General features: G+C 49.7%; 1 protein-coding gene across 1 annotated transcript; it reads right to left on the bottom strand.

Annotated features, from left to right (window-relative positions):
* Positions 1–341: 341 nt before the first annotated feature.
* Positions 342–27,470, bottom strand: TWIST2 (twist family bHLH transcription factor 2). The gene is made up of 2 exons (XM_038142715.1): positions 26,695–27,470; positions 342–1,120 (listed from the first exon to the last, which is right to left on the bottom strand). Exon 1 carries the CDS (start codon positions 27,204–27,206, stop codon positions 26,724–26,726), a length of 483 nt encoding a protein of 160 aa, XP_037998643.1. The 5' UTR covers positions 27,207–27,470; the 3' UTR covers positions 342–1,120; positions 26,695–26,723.
* Between the last annotated feature and the right edge of the window lie 270 nt (positions 27,471–27,740).

Genomic DNA, 27,740 nt, shown 5'->3' with positions numbered 1-27,740 from the left:
TTTTTTTTTTTTTTTTTTTGTTTTTGTTTTTTGTTTTTTGTTTAGTTTTGTTTTTTCTTTTTTTTTTTCCTTCCCATAGTTGATTAGGAGAAAAGGTCATTTGGGATAATTTTGCCCCATGTTTCCAGATCCTGGTCTAGTGGAAGGTGTTGGGTTTGAAGGTCCATTCCAAGCCAAATCATCCTGCAGATATCAGCCTGGACAAGTGATGCTCACACGCTCTGCACCCCATCTCCCCACTCCCTGGGAGTGTCAAAACATGGTGGGGCACAAGGAAGAGTCTCAGCCTTTCCTGGGGGCTGTGGAGTCAAGAACATAAATCCCAAACCCTCGGTAGCTGCATGACATCTTTATTTTTACTGGCAAGAGAAGCAGTATACACAGCGACATTGCAGTCTCTTAGCTCGTTAAAAATATCTCAATAAATAAAACAAATAAGCAACATATACACTGGAACAGAAAATGAAAACAAAAAAAAATTAAAAAATCAAAAAAGGGGGAAGGGGATGAGCGGTAGCAAATCATGGAGCAATAAGGGAGAGGTGGCAGAGTGTGGAAGGCAGTCTGTAATCCAGGCTGTACTTGAAACAATTCATGCAGGGAGCTGGGGGCATAGTGGGCTTTTTTCCTTCTTTTCCTCTTTTTGCTGAGAGCCTTGGTCCAGTTTTGCCATGACTGTACAAGAAATCAGGTTTGGAATTTAAAAAAAAAAAAAAAGAAGAATACAGTTAAGGGGAAGTAAAACTCGAACCCAAAGATGCCTCACTCATAAATGCGTTCCTGAATTAAGATTGTCTCCAGAAAAAAAAAAAAAAATTAGCGATAAAACACCAAACGCACAGACAGACAGACAGACACAAAATCCCAACAACAATGAACAACCAGGAATGTTGCTTCTCCTTCTCTCTTTGGTCAGTCGTTCTGGGGAGAGATGTTGCAAAGCCTCAGCCCCTTCTCTTCCGTGCTGTTTTGCTACTCAGTCTAAAATGCTCTGCAAGAGTTCAGAGCGAGGGAGGTCAAGAGGGGTCTTTTGGACCAGTTTTCTTGAGGTTTTTAAGGTTTCAGAAGCTACAAACTTGGATATATCCCAATTCCACTTCAGTCGCAGACACTGGACAGTCTGGAGAAAAAGAAAAAAAGAGAAAAGAGAAGAAAAATAAATACACCAAATGCGGGACATCTTTCTGAGCTAGGTTGTGTGGGAAGGGCTTTTTCCCCCCAAATCCAGGCTGTGGTTCATCACCAGGTGTTGAATGCTGCCCCTGGTTCCAACAGCGTGGAGTTAATCCAGGCACTGGGCAAGTTCCAGTGTGCCAGGAGCAAGTGGAAGCACAATTCCTTAGGCTTTTGGACAGACAGCCTAAATTCAGAGTCTGGTAATGTCACAGCCTGGTTTGCGCTGGAGTTTAAAATTGTAAATCCATAGGCAGGACCAATGTATCCATCAAAACATCACAGAATCCCAGAATGGTTTGGGTTGGAAAGCACATTTAAGCTCATCTCATTCCTCTCCCCTGCCATGGGCAGGGACAACTTCCACTATCCCAGATTGCTCCAACCTGGCATGGAACACTTCCAGGAGCAGGGTAAATTCTGTGGGACAAACTCCATGACCCAGCAATGCCCGTGGGATCCCCTCTCCTGCTCAGGGCAGGGATGACTTTGCAGGCAAGGTGCTGTTCCTGCCTTCAGCAAAGCCGCCTCAGCTCAGACATCAAAAAGCAGATATAATTATTTCCTCCCACCGAGGAAAGCTCCCATTTAGCTGATTTCCTTTCCTTTCCCTCTCCAAGTTATTAATTATCTAATTACAACCACATTCTGCAGACCAGCTAGGGGACTTGTCAGGCTGCCCAGGACCACTTAGGAGAGCTCCACCTCTCCCGGTGGTTTGGGGATGCCCACGTCTGACAGACGACAGGCTGACCCTTTCCCCATCCAGGGAGGGCTCCAGGAAAGGAAAATAAAATCCAAGGAGGAGGAAGATACCACGGAGCAATTTGCTGATTTTATTTTTATTTTTTATTTATTATTTTTTCCAGCCAGCAGAAGAAAGGGGTGGAGGATGGTCACACGAGGTTTTGCTGTGCCCTGCTCTTCTCTGAATGTGGCTGACACGAAAACGAGGTAAAACCAGATAAAAAGCTGGTCTAGTTCCAGGGATTTTTTTAAAATCCCACCCAAGAGCAGAGAGCTCAGCACAAAGCTGCTCCCAGGGCCGAGCTGACGTCTTTAACCCTGGCTGAGACCCCCTGCTCTGGCTGCTGAGGCTTCTCCTCCCCACTGGTTCTTTCTGGTTTCCAGCTCCAGCTGGAGAACTGGGAATTCCACAGGACTTCGGTGCTACGGGGATGATTTTCCTCCCTGTTATGGTGAGGGGATGGTGGTGGCCTGCCCTGTGGATTGTAGATTTCCCAGAGCTCTGGGACTGCTCTGCCATATTCCACCTCATGCTAGTTCTGTGGAACTGGATTGGGGTTTTTTTTTGAGGTGCCTTTTGACCCAAACCGTGCTGTGATTCTGTGGAACTGTGCTCGGAAATCACGCTCTGAAATTAGGCTCTGGAATCAGGCTCTGAATCTGGTTTGTGATCCTCGTGTTGGCAACCTGGCCCTGTTTGGCTATTGCAGGGAGAAGGAAGGGCTGAAGAAGAGGGAAAATGCCCCAAAAACCTCTGTGAGCCATCCAAGCTGGCCTTGAACACTTCCAGGGATGGGAACTGCTTTCTCCTGGGATTTCTCGGGGATTTCCAAGCATTTCTCTTAACCCAGCACAGAACTCAGCTGCAATGCCCTGCCACAGCACAGCTTCCTCTGTCTGGGGCCTTGCTGATCCATTTTTCCCTGTTTTTGAAGCATTTCCCAGCCCCACCAGGAGCATTCCCCAGCACAGCATGGATGCCACAGGAGCAGGGAGCTGCTGGCCTGATGGAAGGTGGCAGCAGGAGCACGGCCCTGGCTGCAGGAAATTTCACAACAGGTCCCCAGGCCTTTGCTTGTATAGGATTGGGGTGGGTTTGATTACAAAAGGATTGAAATCATTTCCGTGATGTGGCCGAGAGTGCAAATGAAATGTGAAATGCAGGAAAACTGCTGCAGTTTGTTTGGGTTTTTTTGGTTTTGGTGGGTTTTGCTGTTTTATTTAGGTTTTGGTATTTTTTAAGGTAGCTTTCCCAATTTCTTTTAAAGTTGAGGGTGTAGGAAAAAGGCTCTGCCCCCAGGGTCTTTTTGTTTTCTTGCCCTAAATCCCAGGCACGTTTTAGGGTGAATAGGAAAGGAGAAATCCCTTGTGGAGTTGCTTCTTCTCAGAAGTAAGGCCTGAACAAGATAGGACAGAGCAAACACGGCAAGGTGAGGAAAATGTGGCATTCATAGAATCCTGGAATGGTTTGGAGGGATTGTGAGGTCCATCCTGTTCCATCCCTGCCACTGTTAGGGACGCCTTCCACTATCCCAGGTTGCTCCAAGCCCTATCCTTAAACACTTCCAGGGATCCAGGGGCAGCCACAGCTCCTCTGAGCACCGTGTGCCAGGGCCTCACCACACTCAGAGAGAGGAATTTTCTTCCTCACTGAATCCCTCCTCTTTCTAGGGTAAAAAATTATTCTGGAATAGCCCCACCAGTAGCTTCGAGCAATGCTGGGTTACAGCACAGAAGGTGATGCTCCTGCTTTAGGAAATCACTGAAATCCCATTCCTGAGCTCCGGAGCCATCATTCCTCGCTGTTTTGGGAATGGCTCCTCTAAAAAGCCCTGTGGCACTGATCAGTCAAAAGATCCATGGTCAGGTTTGGACACCTGGCCTCCAAGCATCCCCTGGGGTGTGATCTGCTCAGAAACCTCCCAAAACTTTTGCTGCTTGAACTCAAAATTTTCCATGCCCAATGGTGATTCCTTTCTTGTCATTGTTTTTGTCTTGTGGGCAAATGAAAAAACGGCTCAGCTGTTCCAGGCTATGGGGAGAGTGGGAAACAGCTAAAATTGCTGATGGCATCCCCATGACTGGGAGGATCACTGCTGAAGGGATGTTCCCAAATTATTTCATGGAGTTCTCAGCTGTCCCTGGAGCCAGAATCGATGGCAGCCACTTCACAGCGGGGTTGGGGCTGGAAGGGACCTAAAGCCCATCCCATTCCATGGGCAGGGACACCTTCCGTCAGACCAGGTTGCTCAGAGCCCCGTCCAATCTGGCCTTGCTTAAATTTAAATTGCTCAAATTCATTTAAATTTAGGCTTGTTTAATTTAAATGTAAAACCTGTTTCAGTTTAAGCCTGTCCTTGTTTAAATGTAAAACCATTTAGTGATTTGGATGGTGCAATAAAAAAACCCAAACAAACCACACCTTAAAACTGCAGAATTCCCTTGATTTTTTTGGGATGTTTCCCACCACAAAAGCCTAAATCCAGAAGAAATCCCTTGATTATTGGGGTGTTACCAGGAAAGGATAAACCCAGCAGAAATCCCTTGATTTCCACTCGCCAGGAAAGGAGGGAGCCCTGGAAAAGGCAGCAGGACCAGGCTGCAAGGCTCCAGAGAGGAGGAAGCAGCAGAGAAAGGAATTCAGATAATTGTGTCCGTGCGAGGGGGCGGAGAGAGAGCCAAAATCAGATCGAATGCTGCGGGTAGGGACAGACTGAAACCAGACCCCCTGGCTCGGGCTGTGCTGCCTCTGCTGCTCTACCCTTATCAACCATCCGCTCTTGAAGTCTCCCAGATGAAGGGAAAGCCACAATTATGTGCATCTTACAGCTGGGAAACCATTTCAAAACACATCCCTGGCAGAGGCTCATTCCTGAGCCCCGGGGAGAAGCCTCTCTCTGACTCACCCCAGCCTCTGCAGGGCTTGGGAGATTTATCTGCTCAGGCTGGTTGGAGGTGAAACATCCTCCCTGTACCCTGCAGCCCCCCAGTTTGTTATCAGGAGCAGTTTGATGGGTGTGTGGCATGAGGAAATGAAGATTGGAGCCTTTTCTCCTCCCCCTGGGGCTGTTTCTCCCTCTCCAGACCCTCTTGTGCATGCACTGCGTGGTTTGCTGACACCTCGCTGTCCGGGGAGAACGGAGGATCCTAAAGAGATGATGCCACAAGAAGAAGCCAAGGGGAGAGCCCTGCCTGGGTGTGCTCCCAGCCATTGGAGCAGGATGGAGCACGGCCATGAGGTTAGGGAGTGGACAGAGAGCTCCAGTCGTGAGTGCTCCTCTCACATATTGCCAGAAATTACTCCGTAATTTTGATTTAAATATTTTTTGTTTCCCCCCCTCACACAGCTGCAAGAAGGGTTATTGGTGTCCATAGAATCCCAGAATGGTTTGGGTTGGAAGGCACCTTAAAGACCATCTCATTTCACCCCCTGCCATGGGTAGTGACAGTCTCCACTATCCCAGGTTGCTCCAAGCCCTGTCCAACCTGGCCTTGGACAGAAAGAACCCCTCGAGAAGAAGAGAGGGATGCTCACCAAGGAGAAGAATTCAGTGGCTTCTACCTGTGGGCTCAACAACTTCCCATGGAAAAACTCTGGGGCCCAAAACACCTAGAGGGAGCCAATCCTTCAACATTTCAGGTCGTAGCCCAGCTAAAACCAGTCTTGTGGGCCTGCGCTCACCACAGGGAGGAGAAGGGAATGCTGACAAGTGAAGCATTTTGCTGCTAGGATGCTCAGATGTTCTCTGTTAGGTTCTGCCTCCCTGCAGCAATATCTGGGCAGCCAGGAATGTTGGCCCCAAGGTGCTGCATCCCTCCCTCACCAGAAAGTTAAAACAAATATAAAACCAGCTTTAAACCAGCATTAAAAAAAACCTTTAAACAGAAAAGGCGCATTTCCCCCAGCCCTGCACTCCTCCACAGGCCGAGCAGGGCTGGTGGCAGCTGGAGGAGGAGGCAGGTTTGTGGGAGCCCCCTTCTGAAAACCTTGGCAGCACATCACTGGAATGGCGGTTCGGAACTGCCGAGGGGCGGAAGCCGCTAATGAGCAGTTGGAGCAGGGAAAAGCAGCGGAGTTTGGGAGTTTGGGAGAACCAAGAGATGCACGCCTGCCCGGCTGCCTGGTGGGTGGCTTGGGGGAATATGCACCGGGGGACACCAGCGGCATCTCCTGAGCCAGGGCTGGGGGCAAGGAGGGGAAGGAGGTGGCCCCCACCGGCCCTCCTGGCTATCATCACTTTCTTTGGCTCAAATCCACTTCCCCAAAAAGCCACGGGACAAAAGTGTGGAACAAAGTGGGGAAAAGGCAGGGAATGAGGCGTTCTCCTGGTGCAGCTCCAGGGAAATAGCCAGGCTGGGGAGGAGAGCTTGCACAGGCGCTGATGTGTCCCTAAAAAGCGGCTCTGAGGCTCACACCAAGGGAGAGAGCAGCCACATCCCACCTTCCTCTGCCTCCTGGATCCCACATCCTGTGGCCTTCTTGGATCCAGGTGGGCTCCAGCTGCCAGAGCACTGGCAATTCTGGGCAGGCACTGCCTGAAATGCACACCCAAAAGGGGGCCAAAGCCGTGGGAATGGCTGGAAACCAGGGAAGGAGGGTGGAGTTGTCACAGGTGGCCCATCCGCTTCCACTGAGATGCTCACAATGACAGATCCCACCCTGCACAGACACAGCTGGCAGCCCGAGGGGGAATTTAATTTAATTTAATTTGGGACAAAGCTGGCAGTCACTGAGACAGAGGGTCTCAGGTCCCTCTATGCCTCTGCAGGGATAAACACAACTCAGATATGAACTGGGCTGTGAGAACACCCCCCTGCCTCCACCCCGTTTTAGGAGAGCAGATATTATTGGCCAAAGGGAAACCTTTCCTCCACCCCCTCAGCTCTCCTGCCAAAATAATACAAATTCTAGGAAAGACACCTTCTCTAAAAATAAACATATACATCTGTGCCTTTCTTCTTTTTCCAAGGGAACTCTGTCGGTCTGGCCTGCTCAGCCAGCAGCTCCTCTGCTCTCACAGCTTTCCTGTGTGCAGCTGCAGTTCCCAAACCCCAGCAGCAGCAGCATCCCCGTGGGATGCTCCGGGATTTTCCTACCCCACGGATGAGACTTTCCCTCCATTTCCCCACTTTGCTTGTCCTTGCACAGATTAAATATTTTGGGAGCAAGTCTGGCTGTACCTGTGGCTGAGCATAAGGAGGAGCAGCCTCAGTTTTTTTCATCAGTGCAGCACAAAGGCTCTGTAGTAACCTCTACTCCTAGGAGTAAATCAGGGAAAGGATGACAGCCATCCATTATGACTGACTCAGCTGCGTGGATTAACGCCAGAGGAATTAATAACAACAAACCCCCCCCCGTTTTAAAAGCATCTAGGGTTTAAACTCCTTCTTTCAAATAAAATAATAACGGAAAAACAAAGAAAAAAAAATATTGGGGCCACCCACTAAAAGGCAGAGACACAAAATCCACGGAATTCTGGGGGCTTCTGGGAACAATCCACGGGACAGGTACGACTGGCCCGGGAACTCGGGGTGCTTTTTCATGTCCCTGACAAAAAGCAGCTGAGACACCTGCGGGCCAGATGTGCACAGCTGTATGTGTGCTGCTGCCCATCAATCCTCGGCTCCCACCCCGCTCCAGATGCTGGCCCTCACAAGAACAGCTTGGAAGGCCGGGCTGGAGCGAGGAGCTGCGAGCCCAGGCGTTTCCCCCTTCTCAGGAGTCTCCTCCGCACGCAAAGCCCTCAGAGTCCCCCTGGCCTGCACCGTGCAAATCTGGGGCAGAGACAGTGGCATCCCACAGCTGTGAAGTTTTAATGCCCCTGCATTAAAAATTGCCCCTGGTGGGGGAGGAACCACCCCCTCTGCATTTAAGACCCCAAAACTCATCAATACCAGCCTTGGAATTGGTGTATTCTGGTGTTTATCCACAGTTTTGCCATCTCTCCATAGGCACATATGTAAAGGATTTTACCTTTTCCTGCAAAAAGTATGGCACTCGTGCCCACAACTCTGGGAAGCAAAATCTTGCCTGTCCCGAGTTAGCCTTGGAGATGATTGCTGAAAAAAGATCCTTTTTCTTGGCATTTGGAGTAGCAATGAAGCTGTGTTTGCTTCTCAAAACTGCCAAAGAAATGCCGGGGCAGCTTCCCTGCAGCATGGATGGATTTAATCCTGTTTTTACTCTTATGGATCCTTACAGAGCGCCACAAGAAGCCCTCAGTGGGAAGAAGCCAGGAAGATTCCCCATCTCCTTCCCCGCTGTGCTCAATGCCCAGATTTTGGACTCCCATCCCAGGTGACATTCCCAGATGTCTGCAGGAGAAAAGATGCTACTCTGGCATCTTCCCTCCACTATAAGGCACACCCTGAAAGTCCCTGAATTTCTCAATCCCAATTCCCTGGCCCCATCCTCAGAGTTCCCCACATGGCAGGTGCTGTTCCTTGTTCCTCGGTAACCCCCGGGCTCTGAGCTCCATAATGGAGGTGATTCAGCCCCAGGACTTTGGGAATGGATTGTGCCTGGCCAGGTCTCCATCTGGGATTAATCAGCATGTCTTCCTTGAAGTCAAGGGGCCAAATTCTCACTTGGAATAAACAGGCTTAACCCTGCTGCAGTCAATAAAGGCCCTCTGATCTTTTTTTTATGGCAAGAATTGCTCAACTCTTTAAAATACCTGGGGTTAGAGGGTGCTGCCCTCATGAAGACGGAGTTATATTTCATATGACAAACAATCCTGCCGGGGGAAGGAGTCCTCGGCATGGAGTGAGCCACTCTGGATTTTGTGGGGCTGGGATGAGTCATTGGGACTGGGGCTTTTGGCACCCTGGGAATGGTGACAGTGACTTGGAATTTGAATAGGTGTGATAGACCCGGCTTGCTCTTCATGCCTTATCTCCTCTCGCCCCGGGGCTCTTTCTCTCCCTTTTCCTTGGCCTGGCAGCTACACCAGCAGGGCACAAGCCTGGCAAAATGAGTCCCACATCTCTCCTCAGCCCCACGTTCTTCCAGCCTTTAGTTCTTCATGCCTTTAGTGCAAGTACCACACAGTACGGTTGTTTTCCTAAACTTTACAGCTGCTGCCTTCCATGCAGATGGCTTTGCCCATGCTTAGAATCACAGAATAGCCCATTTAAACCAGGTTTAAAACCCTTAAACCAGGCCTCTTACACCAAGCCCTCTGGATTTCAGCCCCAGCCCTTTAAGGTACTCAGCCTGTTCCCTGCCCTGGTGTTTGTAATCATCTCTAACCCTCTTTTTCCTCTTCCTCCTCCTTTCCTTGCCAGCCTCTTCCCAAGGGCTTCCTGGGGGTGCCCATCTCCTTGGGGTCTCTGGTGCAGGGCCAGGAGTTGGACTTGATGCAGGCAGAAGCAGAGTGGCTGTGAATTTGTTCTGGGGCTGGCCAGGGTGGGGTTATTTTATCTTTCTTTCTGCGGGTTTGGATGCTGCCATCCTCCTCCCGTGGTCAGCGCTTCCCCCCGCTCCCCATCCGTGCTCTGAGCATCCATGAATCATTTTTCCAAGACTCCCAGGAGCAGCATCACTGCCTCGAGCCCGTCATGGGGCTGGCCAGCTGCTTTATGGGCTTCCCTGAAACTGCTCCATGGGTGGTGTTGGGCAGGCAAACCACAGGGAGCAGGACAGGGAGCCAGATCTTAGTCACAACCTCTTCAGTTTCCAGCCGGGATAGTGCCGGGAGCTTCCCAACCCTCTGCTCTGCTCCAAAAGCCTCCCCTCCCATGGATGAACACCCTGAGGGGTTTAATTCCTGAAGCAATGACTGACTAATGATTTGTAGAATCTTGTTTTATTCTGCTCGCTGTCTGTGCCGCTGCTCCCTCTTCATTTCCTATCAATAAATTATCCCCTTCAGAGCTCCCGTGTCACCTTTTCATTGCTCTTCTGGATTTTAGAGCTAAAACAAAGTTATCCCTCCCTTGCTGCTGCTTTCCAAAGGGGAGCAAACAGCCTTGCTCCATCAAGTTCAAATTTTCGGAGGAAGGAGCGCACAGAGGTGGAACCTCTCTGCTCGAGGAGCAGGCAGATCGGCTGCTCGGTGTTTGGGGGAGGATGCAATCACACGTTCAATATTTCAGTGCGTGCTGCTCGAGGAGCAGGCAGATTGGCTGGTCAGTGTTTAGGGGAGGATGCAATCACACGTTCAATATTTCAGTGTGTGCTGCTCAAGGAGCAGGCAGATCGGCTGGTCAGTGTTTAGGGGAGGATGCAATCACACGTTCAATATTTCAGTGTGTGCTGCTCAAGGAGCAGGCAGATTGGCTGGTCAGTGTTTAGGGGAGGATGCAATCACACGTTCAATATTTCAGTGTGTGCTGCTCAAGGAGCAGGCAGATCGGCTGGTCGGTGTTTAGGGGAGGATGCAATCACATGTTCAGTATTTCACTGCGCGCTGCTCGAGGAGCAGGCAGATCGGCTGCTGGGTGTTTAGGGGAGGATGCAATCACATGTTCAATATTTCAGTGCGTTCTGCTCGAGGAGCAGGCAGATCGGCTGGTCAGTGTTTAGGGGAGGATGCAATCACATGTTCAATATTTCAGTGCGTGCTGCTCGCCCCGCTGGCCGGCTGGGGTTTTTAGCACATGCTCTGCTGACTCAGAGCGGCCCAGCCAGCGACTCCCAGGAACATGATTTGTGTGCAGCACGCACTCAGCAGCCTAGGGAAAAAAGCCCTGGAAAATCGGTTTCCACGGTCTTTTCCAGCCTGTCATGCTGCAAAAGAGCAGATGTGTGTTCTCCTGTCTGCAGTTGTCAGGTTTTGGGGTTTGGGTGATTAAACGAACGGGTTAAGTGGACGAGCGAGCGCGGCTGACTCAGCTCGGCAGCAGCTGGCTGCCCTTGTTTAGGTTTGCCAGCTGCAAAAGCTGGACTTGTTTGAGCCTCGGCGAGTGACCCCTGTGAGGTTCCCGCTGGGATAATAACCTGTGGCACTGATGCAATCCCTGCTCTGGGGGGAGCAGGAGCAGCTCCCCACAGCATCTGCTCCCAACAAAGGCTCCGTGCTGGAGCTTGGCCGTGCTGCTCCTCTCTGGGCTCTGCTGTGGACAGAGCTGAGCCCAGCTGAGCCGAGCTGGTGCTGCTGGGAGCCAGGGGCTTGCTCAGAAATTGCTGATGGGCTCCTCTGCTCGGATTTGCAGCTCAGGGAATCTCAAAATGCTTTGGGTTGGGAGGGACCTTTACGGGCCGTCTACCTTCCTGTAGACTAGGTTTTTCCAAGCCCCATTCAAGCTGGACTTGGATGTTTCCAGGGGTGAAGGGAACCTCTGGTTGATGCTGAACAGCTTTTCTGCTCTGTACAACCGAGTTTTACACACGGTTTATATTTGCAGTACAAGATGTTTAAGTTTCCAATTCTCCAGGTTAAACCAGCGTGTGATATTTGTGAAGGGAAGGAGGCTGGGTGTTATATTTTGTGACTGAAATGAGGGTTTAGAGGCTTATTAGGAAATCAGATTGAATGCAGGGAGAGAATGGGGAAGCTTGGATCCATCTCTGTCTAGAGAAATGTTTCTGCACACAAATGCTTTGGCACACAACAGACAGGTCATCTGTGATCCCAGATTCCATTAAATATCTGGGTGTGGAGGATGTCTGGGGTGACTCAGTTGAAGAGCTTCTCACTCCTCTGGGTGCTTTTTACCTGTTAAAATGCTTTGGTTTTCTTGTGAAATTTCTAGTTGCCATTGTTGCACAGGCACAGATGGGCCTCACCATACCATAAAATCACAACACGATTTGGGCTGGAAGGGACCCGAAACCTCATGTTGTCCTACCCCCTGCCATGGGCAGGAACAATCTGCTATCCCAGGCTCCAAGCCCCGTCCAACCTGGCCCTGGACACTTCCAGGGCTGGGGAAGATCTGTATCTGTATGTGCACTGCACCTTTCACCTCCAGTACAGCACTTCCCCAGCAGTAACTATCAGTGTGAATCTATGCACAGACCTTCAGGCTAAAGGCTCCCTAAAAGCAGCAGTAATTGAAATTAACACCAATAAATGAGATGATTTTGCCTGAAATGGTGGAAGAAATGCAAGTGCTGGGCCAGCGTCCCCTCCTGGAAGTGCACGGATGCCCCCGGCAGGAAACATAACCTGACATCCCACACGGTTTGGCTGAAAAAAGTGATCTCTGCCCCCTCCATACGTATTTATATTTTCAGTTGACTGCATAATCTGGCCCTCTAGAAAGTCCCTTCAGGAGGTCACACAGCTGAAATAATAGCTAATGAATTTGTAAGAAAATTATTTCAGACTTATTAAATGCTTTCTTCCTTCCCTTCCAAGTGTTTGCATGCTGTTCCTGAGCTCTGTGGGGTTGGAATAAGGACGCTGGCAGGATAGTGCCAGCTCCAGACACTTCAGGAGAGCTGCTGGCATTGCTTTTCCTTCCAGAGATATCCTCATTCTGCTCCCATCTCCTCACTTGGCTGTTCCACTTCTGCTTTTGGGATGGCCTTAAGTCCAGGGGATGAGGTTCTTGGACTTCTCCAAATGATTTCCATCTCTGCTCCATTAATCATGGGTTGGTTTGGGTTGGAAGGGACCTTAAAGATCTTTGAGGGTGAAAAGACCTGAGTTTATTCCTCCAGTGCCTGGTTACAAAAGTCAGGCCCTGGCTGCAGGAATTGGGGATTTGTTTCTCCTCTGAGGGTATCTGCTCCCCTTTTCCACGGATGCCAAGATCGTCCTGTGTGCATGGGCTGGGGACAAGGGGCTTAATTTTTGGGGACTCACTGCCTGGCTCCCTGGTGAGATCCAGCCAAGTAATCTTGTTAGCTGAGCAAGGGAATGCCCATGGGATTTTCCTTGCCAGGAAAAGGAGCTGAGACCAGACATGGAGACAGCCCGGGACATTTGGGGACAGCTCTGAACCAACTTGTGCCTTCACTTGGACTTGAGCTGTGTATTCCAAACTTGACAATGCTGCTTCATCCTTACTTATGCTGCTCTGGTGTGTTACGGATTTTAGTTTTTCCTAGAGATCCGAAGAGCAACTAAATGATAAAGGCTGCTGGATAGGAGTTTAGGCTGGAATTCTCAAAAGGATCAAGAAAACTTGGTGTCTTTCAAAATCCTCCCAGCTCTGGAGAGGCCATAAATCTCTTTGGCTTCAGTCTGCTCATCAACAACCCCAACAGATTATTAACTTAATTAATCAGTTAATGTAGTATTTTTAATCGGGTAAATTTCCAGCCTCTGGGTTTTAGGTAGGAAAAGCTTGAGCACATAATCTTTGAGTTCTAAATTAGCAAAAAAGAGCATAAAATAAATTTTCTGGAATCCTGCCTCAATTCATGTCTGATTAGGGCTGGAAATTGCCTTGGAATGGGGAGGAACTGGAGGAAAATTACTCCAAGAGGTATTTGGGCCTGAATTATCCAACAGCACTACTCAGGCAGTTTTCCCTGCCCTGAGTTTTACATCTGTGTGCTGACCAGAACGGTGACTTTTATTTTTATTTAAAGCATCCCCATCCCTACAGAAACCTCTGGTGGTTTGTGAACCACAGCTCTGCCGACTTAAATCACGCCTAAATATTTAAGGCCAGCCTGATTTATGCTGGAACTGCTGGCTCATCAGCTTTCCCTTTAATCACTGGGGTTGTTGGGACTATCCAGCCCCCCCCGGTCACTTTGCAGGATCCTGCTCGAACCGGAGGCCTCGGGATGGCTCCAGCCCAAGTGACCTCCTCGGGATCCTGGTGCAGAATTCTCCTGGTGGTACCCTGAGATCAGCAGATGCTGGCCTTTCTCTCAACTCCCACTCAGTGCCTCAAATCCCAGGGAAAGCTCTCCTTCCGCTGCTACACCCTCTGCTTTGAAGACAAAAGATGATTCAACAAGATATTTGAAGTTGGGGGGGTGTGTGGGGGGAGGGGGGGGTTGGATGGTTCAGCTGCCTTCCAGAACTCACAGGGCTTTCCAAAGCTAGAATTAGGACATTTCCAAAGCTGAAATCAGGACATTTCCACGCACAGCTTGCCCTCTCCAGAGCTGGCACTGATGCATGGCAAGACCTGTCTCAAAGCTAATTCTCCTGTTCGCAATTCTTCTCCCAGTCCTTCCCCAGTGATGCGGCTGAAATGTCCTCTGCCTCCCAAAAGCCCCAGAAAAGCAGCCTGTGGATAAATGATTTGGGGTTGTGATGGGTGTGCTCAGCTTGTGCGACTCCAAGGAGAGTCTGGGTGCACCAAGTGGGTGCCTGTGGAGCCAGAGTCCCGCTATTGCTTTGGGCTATATTTCATTTTATTCATGGCACAGGCTCTCTCTGCTTGTTTGGGAAGCTTTTCCCCGCCTTTGCTGCCTGGAACAGATCCCAGAGAGCAGCACAGCCTGCTCTCTTCATTATCTGCCCCACTAATGCCTCTTTTTTATTTTCCCTCTCCCTCGTTAGGTCACTTGTTTTGGGTCACTTTATCCTCAGTGCTGAACCCACGGTAGGGTTTTCCAGCTTTGTTGCTTCTGTGACTCAGGAGGGATGTTTTGCTCTCATTTATTAGTTTTTCTGGAGAGAATACAAGAGGTTAAACACTTCAGAGAAGCTTATTCTGTATTTACAGCCGAGGTAGGTTTCTAAATCAACAGTAGGTCGTGTATTGGAGTGACTCACAGAGCTGCTTAACCTTTTTCCTTCCGTTTTTGTCCCCTTCCAAATCTGAGGCACAGCAACATCTGCAATTCAGATCTCTGAGATGAGAAGTTGTGAAAGGAATACGAAGGGCTGAATGTAAATCCAGCCTGGTGGCATGTGAATCCCTTCCCCATGCTGACAAGGTCCTGCCTGCTGGGGAGGGGCAAGGTGGGCACTGCAAGAGTTAATATTTGCTTTTTGGAAGGGAAACTGAGTCACCATCCACCAGCCAAAATTGCGGGGCAAGGTAGTTTTAGGGCGCGGTGGAGATGAGCCCAGGGTGGGCTGAGGGTGCAAGGAGAGCAGAACCCACTGCTGCCGTCCCATCAAATGGTCCATGGTCACAAGAGAGGTGCCACCCTCTCAGAGAGCCCCACGGCTCTGCTGGGAAGTGTCCCCACAAGGGGCACCAGCTGGAAAGAGCCCCAGCATCCCATGGCACTTCTGCTGCCTGCCAAAACCAGTGGGAAACGGGCTGGAGGTGACCAGAGCAGATGGGAGCAAGCTGGGGGCTCCCTCCTCACCTCTGCAATTTGCTGTGCTTCAATGTGTATGTGGGTTATGATTTGGTTTTGGGTTTGTTTTTTTTTTGGGTATATTTAATAAATATTTTTAATAAAACAAGCATTATTGAGAGACAAATAGAGCTAGAAACAAGTTTCAAAAAATAACCTTACAAATAAGACTACTTTAGAGACATAGCTAACTTCTGATTGCAGTAGCATAAATTATAACATCTATACTGTCTCACTCTTCTTATCAGACTAAAAATAAAATAAAAGTTTTTAAAATGCCTCTCAATTACCCCATCTCTAAGTCAGAAAAGGGTATAATTTGACACTTCAACCCCCCTTTTTTCAGTGTGGAGTTACGGAACCCCCCTTGTTCCTTAGCAGCAAAGCAGGCCTGAGACATTTTCACTCCCAAATCCCCACCAAACCCCTGCATTTCCCCTGCCCAGCAGCATTTAGCCACTCTCTTCTAAGGAACCTGTGAAATCTCTCAGATTTTGGGGCTTGTCCCTCTCCTCTCCCTGCCCCAGGATCTTCAGGATGGTCCTGCCAGCTCTCCTGTGCAGTTTTTGGGGTCTCAGCCTGTGCTGAGGTGCTGCAGGAGCCCCGTGGGCACCGCATCTCTCTGGGGTCCAGCTGCTTCTCATGCACCCCAATCTTTGGATTTTTAAGGACCCCAGTCCCTGAGGGAAGGGCAGATGCCTTCTGTAGCTATCAGCAGCTCTGGAGGATGCTTGTCCTGCTGGATTAGGGCTGACCTGGGAGGTTTTGTTCCTTGTGTTTAGGCCACAAATTGGCTTGCCAGCTCGGTGTGGTTTTCCCTCATGAAAGGACTGAGCTGCCCGACCCTCTTGGAGTCATCTTTAAAAACTGGGGTTGTTTGTTGAAGTGGCTGTTGATAAAGGAATGGGGTAGACCTGGTTTTTTTTTTTGTTTGGAGCTAATTTAAAATCTCCTATTAAGAGGAGGACAGGGCAGGGTTAATCACGTACTCAGGAAAACACAGCAGAGAAATGAGTTGTTGTTTTTTTTTTAAAAAAAAGAGTTTTTCTTTTAGAAAGGCAGCTGTGACTGCAAGGTGGAAGCACACTCTGACCCTCAATTAAATAACCTGGGAGTCTGCTCTCCTGGTGATCACTGATGTGGGATGTGCCCAGTGCAAAATTTGCTTCTTCCTTTTCCTGGGCAGTGAGACAGCTCCTGGCTGCTCCCAGATATCCCATGTGCTCCCTGATAGACACACAAGAGATGTTCTCTTTGGATGCAACCCCAACCCCGCCTGATTATTTAATGCAGTTTACCCTGCCCTCTCGTGCCAGCAGGTGCTGAGTCAGCAGCTCCTGTGGTTTTCCACCTTTTCCTTCTCCCAGCCTGGGAATCTGCTGCTGCTGGGGCTGCCGGGGTGGGGAGAGATGAAGGAATGTGGCCAGAAATGTCTGTGCACCTTATTTGAGGGACGAGCGGGGACCTCAGAGCAGCTTTGGAGCGAGCACGGGTGCTTGGAAGGAGCTTTTGGAGACGTTTGCAAGGAAAAAGGAGCTTTGTGAGGGGAATGGGAATACACGTGGCAGGCTGTGCGAGGGGAGGCTTTGGAGGCCAGGAGGTTGTTTCAGTGATGAGCTTAAAGTGAAATCTTCAAGCCTGGGAAGGGCTCGGAGATGTAGGGATGGGGTAACACCTGGAGGCAGATCTCTTGCTTTTCTCTCGATGGAAAGGGGGGATAATTTTCTGTTTCAGAAGACATCTGAGAGCCTTTTTGTCCCCTCTCTGCTGGGAGGGGAGGCTGCCCCAGCCGCGGCCTGGGCTCTGCAGGCGCATCAGCGCTCCCCAAATCCCCTCCCGGCCCATCGCATCTCCCTCCCTCCCTCTGCTGTGACCCTGCTGCTGTTTTGAGGAGGCCAGCAGGGCACAGGTTCAGGATCTGGGGTGCAGTGCCACCGTCGGTGCCGGCTGCCGAGCCGGGTGTCCCTGCGGCCGGGCGGGCCGGGCCCGCCGCAGCTTTGCACAATTTCCTGGGTTATTTCGAGCCGTCGGGAAGGCCCGGCCGAGCTCGGGAGGGGCGGCCAGGGCTTTGGTACGCAAGCAAAAATGGAAAAAACAGCCTCGGATAAGTCTCCTCCTCCCCTGTCCCCTCATCTCGGATCCGAAATTGGGGAAAGGCGGGGGGGAACACCAGAACAACCCCCCGAGCCCGTGGGGTGACCCCTGGTTTTGCTGTGCTGATGCTGGCAGAGCTGTCGGGGTGGGTTTGTTTCTTTAAGGTGTCTCCCAGAGGGAGGATCAGCCAAATGCGATGTGGCAGCTCTGGTAACTCCTCTTGGCTTTCAGCACAGCCCTAGCTGATCGCACAACTTGCTAGTGAAGAAGGTACAGCTGTCCAGGCCTTGGCAGGCATCCCCGCCCTCCGCTGGCTGCCAAATCCTCACTTGCTTTTTTATAAAAATTCTTAAGTTTCCTAAGAGAATGGAAATGGAGCAGCCTCATCTGCCTCCCAGCCCCATCCAATGCCTCCCGGACCTGCTGGAGCAAAGCCTGGTGTCCCTGCATCCCTCCGTGCTGCTGGGATGCTGGCAGCCAGGGAGAGGGAGACCCCAAATTCCAGGGCTCCTGTCCTGCTCCGAGGGGCTGGGAAGGGGACCAGGGTTAAGGGCTGGGGTCTCAGCAGTGCCAGCACAGGGCTGGAGCTGTGATTGGAGGTAGTTTGGCATTCCTGGCCCTGGGAGAAGCTGGAAGTGGGGGTAAAAGCAAGCTTGCCCCCGTGCCGACAACTCTCCTGAGTTCTGCCCTGGTTGTGCCGTGGCTGCAGGGCTGGAAGTGGCTCATTGTCCCCGTTTGCACCTCAGTGGAGCAGCTCCAAACACCCAGGTCCCAAACTGTCCCAGCAGCTTTCCCCCCAAAAAGCTTTAGGCATTGATTCCTGGCCCAGGCTCACTGTGACAGCTCCAGGAAACCTTCATCTCCTCCTCTCCCTCTTTCAGAAACGACCCAAATCCCCCTGGTTTTGGAATATTTTAGCCCTGTGTGCAATTTTAAGGATATGCCTGAGCTGCAGAGAGGCTGCAAGGCAGCCTGAGCAGTGCAGTGGATGAGTAATTCAAGGCGGGGGGGGGAGCCTATGGATTTCCTCTCCAGAAAGAGCTTTTGGATCTTCAAACAACACAAATGTGGCTGTAGCTGTGTGAGAAACTGTGCAGTAGCATTTCAGCAAAAGATTAAGGAAAAACAGCATTCGGGGGACAAAAATACATTTCACAGCTGGTGAAATGATGGCATTAGGAAATAGCTCGGAATGTGCTCTAAACAGGAGGTTTATTTTCTGGAGGAGCAGGGGTGAGCGGGCAGATCTAAGAATTGTCCTTGAGACTCGTACACGTACCTCGGGCATTGCAGTGGGCAGGAAAACCTCGCTAATTGCAGCAGAAAATTAGCCAGTGATGCATATGTGAGAACAATAAACCAGTATGAAAAAAGGGGAATAAATTTGCAGACTGTTGTGTTTAAGGCCAGGAGTTTTTCTCTCTGATTCTGACATGATTATCCTGAAAAACCGTATGATTCCATGAATTGATTCTGACATTATTAGCCCGAAAAATCTTACCATTCCACGAATATGCACAGCTAAGGAATAGCTACAATTTTCAAAGCCGTGTCTGTTTCCCTCAGCAACTTTAAAATATTTACCTTTTTCCACTCGTTGAGAGTGAAAGTATTGCCCGGTTTACAAAATAACAGCGCTTAGGAGGAAAGCTTCCAGATTAACTCGGTCCCATTGAAAATCAGCGTGTTTTGAGCTCCCAGTTCCCTACCCTCAGCCTTCTGGGCACATGGCATTGCCCTGGGGGGTGCCTGGAATTGTGGTTTTGGTGTGACAGCACCTTTTTGAGGTGCTTTCCGCCACCAACCTCCCTGGAGTGAACAGGGAAAGCAGCGGTGAGCTGTTCCTTTGCGCGCATTACGACGAGAAATATTGATCATTGGGTTGTTTGATCCTAAAGTTTCCAAGGGAATCACTGGAAAGGGATCTCTGATCTCCCTTGTTCATGAGGTGCAAGCTGATTTAAAAATTTCAAAAGCCTGAACCTCTTCTCAGTCCCAAAACCCAAGTGCAAGCTCGTCACACCACGATAGAGGCAAGAACACGGCCGCTCCGCCGCGTTCCCACTCCAGCTCCCTTCCGGCAGCAAACATTTTAGCCCCATCTGGTATAAAATAGGTTATTTAGTGCTGGCAATCCCAGGGATCTCTTAAACAGCCCCTTTCGTGGTCAGGGGTGAAAAAGCCCTTGTAAAATATTGGGTTGTTCTGTGCACAAACCCCCACGGAGCTGGAAGGGGGCTTTGGAGATCGCGGGGCCGCGCCTGGAGCGTCGCGCTGGCAATTACTGCAGCAAAAAGGGCTTGGTGCTATCAGAAGTTTCCTGGGCTCATCAGGCAAAATAATTAAGCAAAATAAATTAAAATATGCAGAGTAACCATCTTGTCCAATGTGCAAAAGTACAAGTTAATATGCTATGTGCAGAACGCTTTTTTAAAAAACTATTGTTATCTCATCCGGCCTGTTTTTATTATGTGGTTTTATGCCCTGGTTTCTCACTGGGAAATTTCCAAGGGGGTGATTGCCTGGTACTCCCAGAGGCACTGCCATGGGTGAAAATGCTCTGCTTCCATGCAGAGGCTCAATTCCTGCCACCCATCCTGTGCTCTGGAGCCCACTGATGGGCGAGCTCACCTGTGTGTTCAGGGGAAGAAAAACTCACAAGAACTGGCATAAAAGTGCCTGTGGGAGGAATTTTGGGGGGTTGTGGAGTGGAGGTGGTGCTGGGCATCCCGGGGGGATGCACATGAGAAGGACAGGGAGGCAGGTGCTCAGCTGGGACAAATAGAAAACCTGTTTTCCTCATCCAAACCCCTTTGATTAATGGATCGTTAATAAATTTTGTCACATCTCTGTCCTGGCCATATTCAGGGTGGGATTTTTGTGCTGCAGGGCAAGTGTGGTCCTGACAGCATCCATGGGCGATGGTACTGGGGTTTCTGACGGGCTCAGGTGGGTTTTGTGTGGGTGGATTAAACTATAAACTCCTTTCTTCCCTTAACAAGGTGGTTTATCTCCAGGTACCAATGCCAGGTTGTTTGCTGGGAAGCATCTCCCTGTTCACCTTCCTCCTGAGTCCACAATTTTATTTGTTTTATTCCTCGCATTTCTGAGCTTCTCCTCCCAGACAGGAGTTCTGCCTGAGGAGCAGAATTTCTCACACAGGCAAATTTCACCATGATGTGCATAAAATTTGCCATAAGGGTCAGCCTGAAATCTGAATTTTTGTGTCTCTGGCAGGTTAATTTTGTTGAGGAGCTTGGTTTTGGGGACGCTGGGTGTGAATGCCTTGGGGACCCCCATCCCCCCAGACACCCAAAATACTGTTTTTTCTATGAAAGCTTCTCCATGGCTCCATCCCACCCTACCCTAAATTTTCCAAGCTGGATTAACTAATTATTTTAAATAGGAGGCTCAGCACAGCCGCGATTCCCCCATTTAAGCAGAGCAATTTGGTTTATTTACATTTAAGCACAAACATATGATTTTTAAAGGAGGCCTGAACAGCTAAAACCAAGGGCATAATCAGATAAATGACTGCACGAGGATTTTTGGTGGCTAAACTCACCCAAAACCCAATTCATGCATTTTAAAGCATGTGTTTGGCAGGTCTGATAACTCTTAAGGAAATGCTTCTTGGGGGTGGCAGCTAACAAGGCAAAACTATCTCATTAGGAATTCAATTAAAGCTAGGCCAGGCTTACTGGACCTCAAGCTGAACCCGTGGACATCTGTCTCTTCTCTCGCCCCCACCTCCTCCTTTTTCTGTTTTCCAAGCTGTGGTTGAAAGGTGGAGAGGAGATGGGAGGAAGAGGAGGGACTCACCACAGAGTGCATGACACAAGGATTATTTTCTGTTTTGGTGTCTGACCACTTTTGTGATCTGGGGGAGAGTGGATCTGCCTCAATCCCACCTCTTGCTGAAGCACGTGTGTAAAAAAAAATTTAAAATCCCAAATCACATAATTATAACAAAGAGAGGCTGGATACAGGTGGATCCCAGCCCCTGGGCAGTGCCAGACACCCCCTGGCCGCTGGTTTGGGGATGAAGAATCCATGCTGCCTTTCCTGCGCACGTTTTGGAGTATTAGATCAACAAATCTTTTCCACCCAAAAGGCTCAGGCCACGGGGAGAGCCACCCGGAGAAGTGAGGGAACAAATCTGGAGAATTCAGGGATCCAATGGCCACTTGGAGCCTTCTGTTAACAGCTGGGCATAGGAGTTGTTGTAGCTTATTTCACATTTTTATGGGAGTGGTGACCAAACCTCCCTGTCCCATTTGCACCTTCCTCCTGCAAGGAACCTGTCTCCAAATTCCTGATGCTGCTTCCCTTGAAGTTACCGAGAAAGACTGATTTTTTTTTTTCCTCCCCCATTCCCAAGGGAAAACACACCTTACTGCTAAACACTGACAACCTTGGGCTCTGGGTGGCAGATATCAAATAAAATTCAAGGAGGGATCCTCTGTTTTACCCCCCAAAGCCCCGCTCTAAGGCAGGAGGAGAAGCGCATCCCGAAGAGCTCCCAGAGCCCTGATTCCCGCATCTTTGCTGCGCAACTGGCAGGGGAAGGACAAGGACATCGGGGCTGGGGGGACCGGCTGGGCCTGGTGTGGAAGTGGTTAAAGGGATGGGTCTGAGGGCAAGGGCTGCCTTGCCTTGATTTATGGGCTGGCTGAGTTAATTTGCTCTTTGTGTGTGATTAGTTGTTGCTGCTGAGTGGTCATCGTCCACAACTACAAATCTAATTAATGCCGTCATGGCAAGTGTTGTTTTGGCGTTTTCTTGTTTGTTTTTTTTGGCTTTTGCTTTTTTTTTTAATGCCTGGCAAATATTTCTACTGTTTTAATTCTTGTGAACTGATCATTAATTAGTACGAGTCTGCTAATACCCAGCTGGATGGTTTCTTGGTTTTCGTCACTTCCAAATTTGCCTGAAGGAGGGAATCAGGAGCTGCGAGCAGCCACCGAGGTGTTTGGTGGGATCAGCAGCTTGCAAGGAGCATTATCTGCTTTTTCTCCCCCCTTCCCCATCTTCTGCAAAAGCTGGGAAGAGGGGTGAAAAAGCTCCCCGAAAGATCTGCTTTCCCCAGCCAGCTGTAATTCCCCGACGGCGTTTCCAGCTCGCTCTGCGTTTCGGGGCTCTGGTGCCGTCCCTTTCCACGTTCGTGGCCTCATCAAACCCTTCCCAGAGCTCTCCAGCAAGACATAAATTCTGGAGGGTTTGGGCTCGGAGATTTCAAAGTCGTGCTGAAGCACATGGAAATGATTCTGAGGGCTATGGCTATAAAAAGAATTATATTGCCGGGGGAAAGAGTGACATAAAATGTCCCCAAAAGAGATCTCAGCGGTGATTACAGGATCTGTCCCAGCTCTGTAAGAGCCCGCTGTGATCTGCAGGGCTCATTTATCACTGCTACCTATAGCTGCAGGAAACATGCCCCCAAAAAGCACTGTAGGAAGGAATGTGAGGGGAGGTTGATCAGGGGAAGCGTTTCAATCTCTCCCTTCGTTTTAATGAGGATGCCTTGAAAATTAGGGCTGCTCTGCAGAGCTGAGCGGTGTGAGGATGACTAATTTGGAGACAAATTAGGTCTACTTAGCCGAAATGTCTGCCTCGATTGTTCCCTTAATGACCCTTCAACGCACATCTCTCCCGATAGGAGTTTCACCGCAGCTCTGCCTCCAGCAGATTAAGTAATAACATGTTTTTACCACTTTTCTAAGCGTTCCTTCGGACCCGATCCAGCATTTTCCCTCCGCCATGCGTGTCTCCAGCTCTTTCTGATGGCTAATTCATTTATTTGCGTCTAGCCCCTGGCAGATTTGTCTCTTTACATGTCTCCTTCTCCGGAGCATTTCCCTTGCACCCTCTTTTTCAAAGATCCCTGAGCCTGAGCGGTTTTTGGCTGACTGCAGCGTGCTTGGTGTCTGCTGGGTAACAGATTTATCCTTTCCCAAGGAAAGACACGAACGTAAACAGAGGATCCAAAATGCATTTTGCTGGGCTTTTTAAATGCATTGAGATGAAACCCCCACCCCTCCCCGCCGCTACAAGGCCATTAATGTAAATACCAAACTTTACAATCCTTCCTGTCAAGGAAACTTATTTACATTTTTTGAAGGATGCGTATAAAAAAATGGGGCTTTGGGGACAAAAAAGGGCTTCGTTCCAGTGTCACTACACCCCCAGTTAACTGTGCTGCTCTCAGACACTATAGAATTAAGTTTTGTTCCCAGGGCCAGCAGAGATAACATCTGTTTGCTCCTTTAAGGAGAAAATGAAATAGGATGCTGGTGTTTTATACTGGAAACAGCCCTGCAAATCTGAAGGGGCGATGGGACGAGGGCTCTGGATTGAACGCACGCATTAAACGTGGCTTCTCCAGCATGGAAAAGGTGGGAACAGCGGTTCCCAGCGCCAGTGCCAGCCCAGGGGAGGCGAAGGGCTCGTCCCAAGTGAGTGGGAAGGAGCAGCAGACTGGTGTTACTGGAGCGGGGCTCAGGGCTGTGGTGCTGTGCTGCTGGTCCTGCCATCCCAGCTGGACGGGTTTTATCCCTACTAAAAGGAGTATCAGGAAATACACTTTTCCCCCCTGATTTGTTCTTTTCAGTTTAGAGCCTGTGCAACATTTCAAAAGCAAAAGGGAAAGGTGGCTGCAAGGGGAAGGGCGCAGGTGCCGGCGGTGAGGATGGGAAGATTTTGGGGGGAAGGAAGGCTCGGCTGAAACATCCCACTGCAGTCCTAGAGGTGCTAAATCTGTGCCTGTTTCTCCTGCAGCTCCCGGAGTCGGTTGTCTGGAATTCCATGGAGCAGAACAGGAAAAGCTCTCGTGGCCAGGGGAGCGAGCAGCAGTGACCTGCTGACGTTCGCAGGGGCCAGGTGGCATTTTCCCAGTTCCCAGGGCTCTGATTTTCTAATCAAACAGCTCCTCTGATTTTTGTTTTGCTTGCAGCCAGAGGGGAATGAGCCTCCCTCCAAAGAGAAAACCCTTCCTTGCTTCTCTGTCCCCAAAACCTCAGATAAAGGGAGGATGGCAGCCCAGCCTGAGCGGCGCCCACCCCACATTTGCAGTTCCTACTCCCTAGGAAAGGCAGGCACTGATCCCAAACCCACACAGCAATTTCTTATGGATTTTTTTTGTCCATTGGGGCAGCACAGGCTGCTCCCCTCTAACACATAAGAAGTCCCACCACCCGACTAAACTTGCCTGTTTTCAAGGGTTTCTTGAGGACCTCGTTGCAGTTTTATTTTTTATTTTCTGGCAGCCGTAATTTCTGTCGCCATAAACGACAGAATTTGACACCGCACCGCACCAGGCCATTTGTCAACAACCTTTTCAACAGTCCAACCACACGCGTGTTCCTGCACAGCACAGGCACAGGGAAAGGGGCAAAGTTTGGGATCTTCCTCTGCAAGAGCCACCTCGGAGCACTGGGTTGGAGGCTCGGTTACGGCGAAGGAGCCGAATTCCGATTTATTCCAAATCAAACCAAAATGTGCCGGGGTTTGGTTCTGCATCGTGATTTTTCTGTTATATCCACACTTTTTTTTTTGTGATAGGAACAATCTGAGCACCTACCTATAAAGTCTGCCTCATCAGAGCAATGTTAATAATAATTTAGTCAATGTGGGGTGTAAAACATGGTCTAAAAAAGGCAGGTTTTGCCCTGTGTGCTAGGAGGGTTGTGTATTAGATAACAGATTTCCAACCATCCTTGGCTAATGGCAACACATCATTTGGGAAACAACAGAATCAATGCATTGTTCCAGCCCAGCACTTTCCTATTCAGCCAATCTAAACTGCTGAAGAAATATGTGTTCGGGACATTTTACATCTGGTTTTGACAAGAAGCCTGGGTTTTTGTGTGGTTTTTTGGTTTTTTTTTAATCTGTTTGCTGCAGTTTTTTAGCCAGATTAGCATGGGAAAAGGCTGTCTGTTTTATCAACAGAGGGTTTTGCTTTTGAAAAACCCACTCAGTTTTGGATTTTTGCAGCTGAAATCGGGGCACGATGTGCAAAAATATAAGAAGGCCAGCGATGGCCATAAACCCCACAAAAAGTGTTACCTATTTAAATAAAACTGAACAACAGGCAGCTTGTGCAAGTGGCAGAATAACCAATTTTGAGACTCTTTTTCATATCTTGGGGAATCACTAGAAGAGCTTAATTCCATCACCAAAGTGCAAATTCCAAACCATTTCAGGATGCAAGCGAAACATTTACATCTAAAATGGTTTTAAGTCTGTTTCACGCCACTAGTAAGTCCTGGTTTCACTTTTTTTTTTTTTTACCTTTTTGAACTGAGGCACTGCAGTTGCATCAAGTTTTTGCTTGGTTCTGTATATTATTTATTCAAAGGGGCCGTTCATTGCTGACTGAACAAAGATGGATTTGCCTCTTTAAGCAAGTCCGGCCAATGGGCTTGGATAAACTTTCCTTTTCAACTCTGCACATGATGAAATTATTTCATTTTTACATCACAAGGGTGGCGGGGAAAAATGTCCCTTCGGAGTGTTTGCTTGGTGAAATGGGTTTGAGGGCTCTGTTTTATGTAGGGAGCCCCAGACAGCGCCCGGCCAGACCCAAACTCTAGCTGACACTACGCAGAGCTGCTCTGCTTAATTAGCTGGAGATGAGGGTGTTATTAAAAGGCTTTTTCCCCCCCTCCTTTCTGACTGTTTATTTCTCCCTCCCCGAATATTACAAAGGCAGCTGAAGAGGAAGTAGTTTTCTGCTAATGGAAAGTGACGAGGAAGGGTTTGGTGAGGAGAGTAAATAAGAAACTGCGCCTAATGCCAGCCACTGCTTTACCGTCACTTTGGGGAAGGGAAACTGGACAAACCCAAAAATTTAGCAGAGTTTCTCCTATGTCTGTTTGCTTTTTGCCGTGTGAGGGGGAAGGGGCACAGCCCAGGACTGCAGCCGACATCTGCTGCTTGTTTCTTTTAAGAGGAAACACAACCTGGGGCGAACCCGTCGCCAAGCCCGCGTGGGTCCTGCTGACCCCCGGCCCCCCAGCTGGGAGGGGATGTGACCACCACGGGGCTCAGCACTGGGGTTTTTGGGGTGCAGACACCCACAGAGCAGGCCAGCAGCTGTTTTGGATCCCCTTGTCAGCCTGTTGTGGCCATCACCTTTTCCTCTCCGCGCCCTTCTCCGAAGCAGCGCTTTCTGGCAAATGTCACACGGTGACGGTTTCCCCTCTGTCCCTCATCACCCAGCTCTCAACACCAGCCCCCTCTTACTCCCCATTCCCACAGAACAAAAGCATGCTGATTATTATTTCCCTCCCCCACGCCCCAAAATTTTGGAGAGATCTCGTTTTTGCCTTCCTGGAAGCTCCATTTATTTGAATTTCCTCCGGCACGGGGGGGAACGAGAGGAGCTGGATGTGCCTACGCTGCCCTCCAGGTCAGCGACCCCAAACCCATCAGCATCCCCAGCATTCCACAAAGGGCAAAAGGAGGGAAACAGACCCAGAGCATCGTTCAGGAGAAGAGAAACGGGTACCTACCCCTTGGGCTGGCCCGGCGCGGGCGGTGGCTAGTGGGAGGCCGACATGGACCACGCTCCCTCCATCCTCCACACGGAGAAGGCATAACTGAGCCTCTCGTGAGCCACGTAACTGCAGCTCGTCATCTTACTGTCCATCTCGTCGCTCTGTAGCACCTGGTAGAGGAAGTCTATGTACCGCGCCGCCAGCTTGAGCGTCTGGATTTTACTCAGTTTGTCAGAGGGCAGCGTGGGGATGATTTTCCTCAGGGCGGCAAAAGCTTCATTGAGCGACTGAGTCCTCTGCCTCTCTCTGACGTTGGCCAGGATCCTCTGGCTCTGCAGTTCTTCGTAAGATTGGGAGCTGGGACTGGACTTTTTCCCCCTCTTCCCTGGGTTGGGGCTGCCATCTTCGCTGGACTTCTTACTGTATCTTCTCTTCCTGCCAAATCTCTTTGGCTGCCTTTCCAGCTCCTCTTCACTGGTCCCCAAGCTATCCACAGGGGAAACAGGAGAACTGGAGCTTTCTTCCATGCTTTCTGCAAGAAGGGGAGGGGAAGAGCCTTTCCCCCCCTCCTTATGTTATGTGAGTGTGTGTGTGTCTTAAATGTGCTTTAAATTCCTGAGACAGATCCTTTGGAAAAACAGGAGGACTCTTTTTTTCTTTTTTTTTTCTTTTTTTTTTTTGCTGACCAAACGTTTTCCAGGTTGCTTGAAGGGCTCTTATTTCAAGGACCGAGGTTGTGTAAAAAAATTGAGGTCTTGGAGAGAGGAAGTTATTCTAACTTTTTGGAAACTTTAGCTGAGCTCAGTTGCTAAATAGTTGTCAGAAGTGAGGGAGGTGCGGGGCTCCCTCCTGATTGGCCGGCCAGGTCGGTGGGAGGAAGGCTTTTCCCCCGCTAAACTTTCACAGTTTTATGTTACACTTAACTAAAATCTTGGGAATGCACCTCGAATCAAAGATAGCTGGTGAACGCCACCCCCTGCCCCCGGGGATGCTGGATTTGCAGCACCCCTCCAGCATAATCCCCCACACCCACCCCGGGGTTTTTGGGGTCCCGCTCCCAG

The sequence above is a fragment of the Motacilla alba genome, chromosome 7, assembly GCF_015832195.1.
Source record: "Motacilla alba alba isolate MOTALB_02 chromosome 7, Motacilla_alba_V1.0_pri, whole genome shotgun sequence".
In the NCBI taxonomy this organism is placed as follows: domain Eukaryota; kingdom Metazoa; phylum Chordata; class Aves; order Passeriformes; family Motacillidae; genus Motacilla; species Motacilla alba.
The sequence above is the reverse complement of the archived record's forward strand: the minus strand, read 5'-3'. Positions and strand labels throughout refer to the sequence as shown.

Bases quoted from the DNA above. Each gene is read 5' to 3' on its own strand.
- TWIST2 (XM_038142715.1), bottom strand. From the start codon at position 27,206: ATGGAAGAAAGCTCCAGTTCTCCTGTTTCCCCTGTGGATAGCTTGGGG.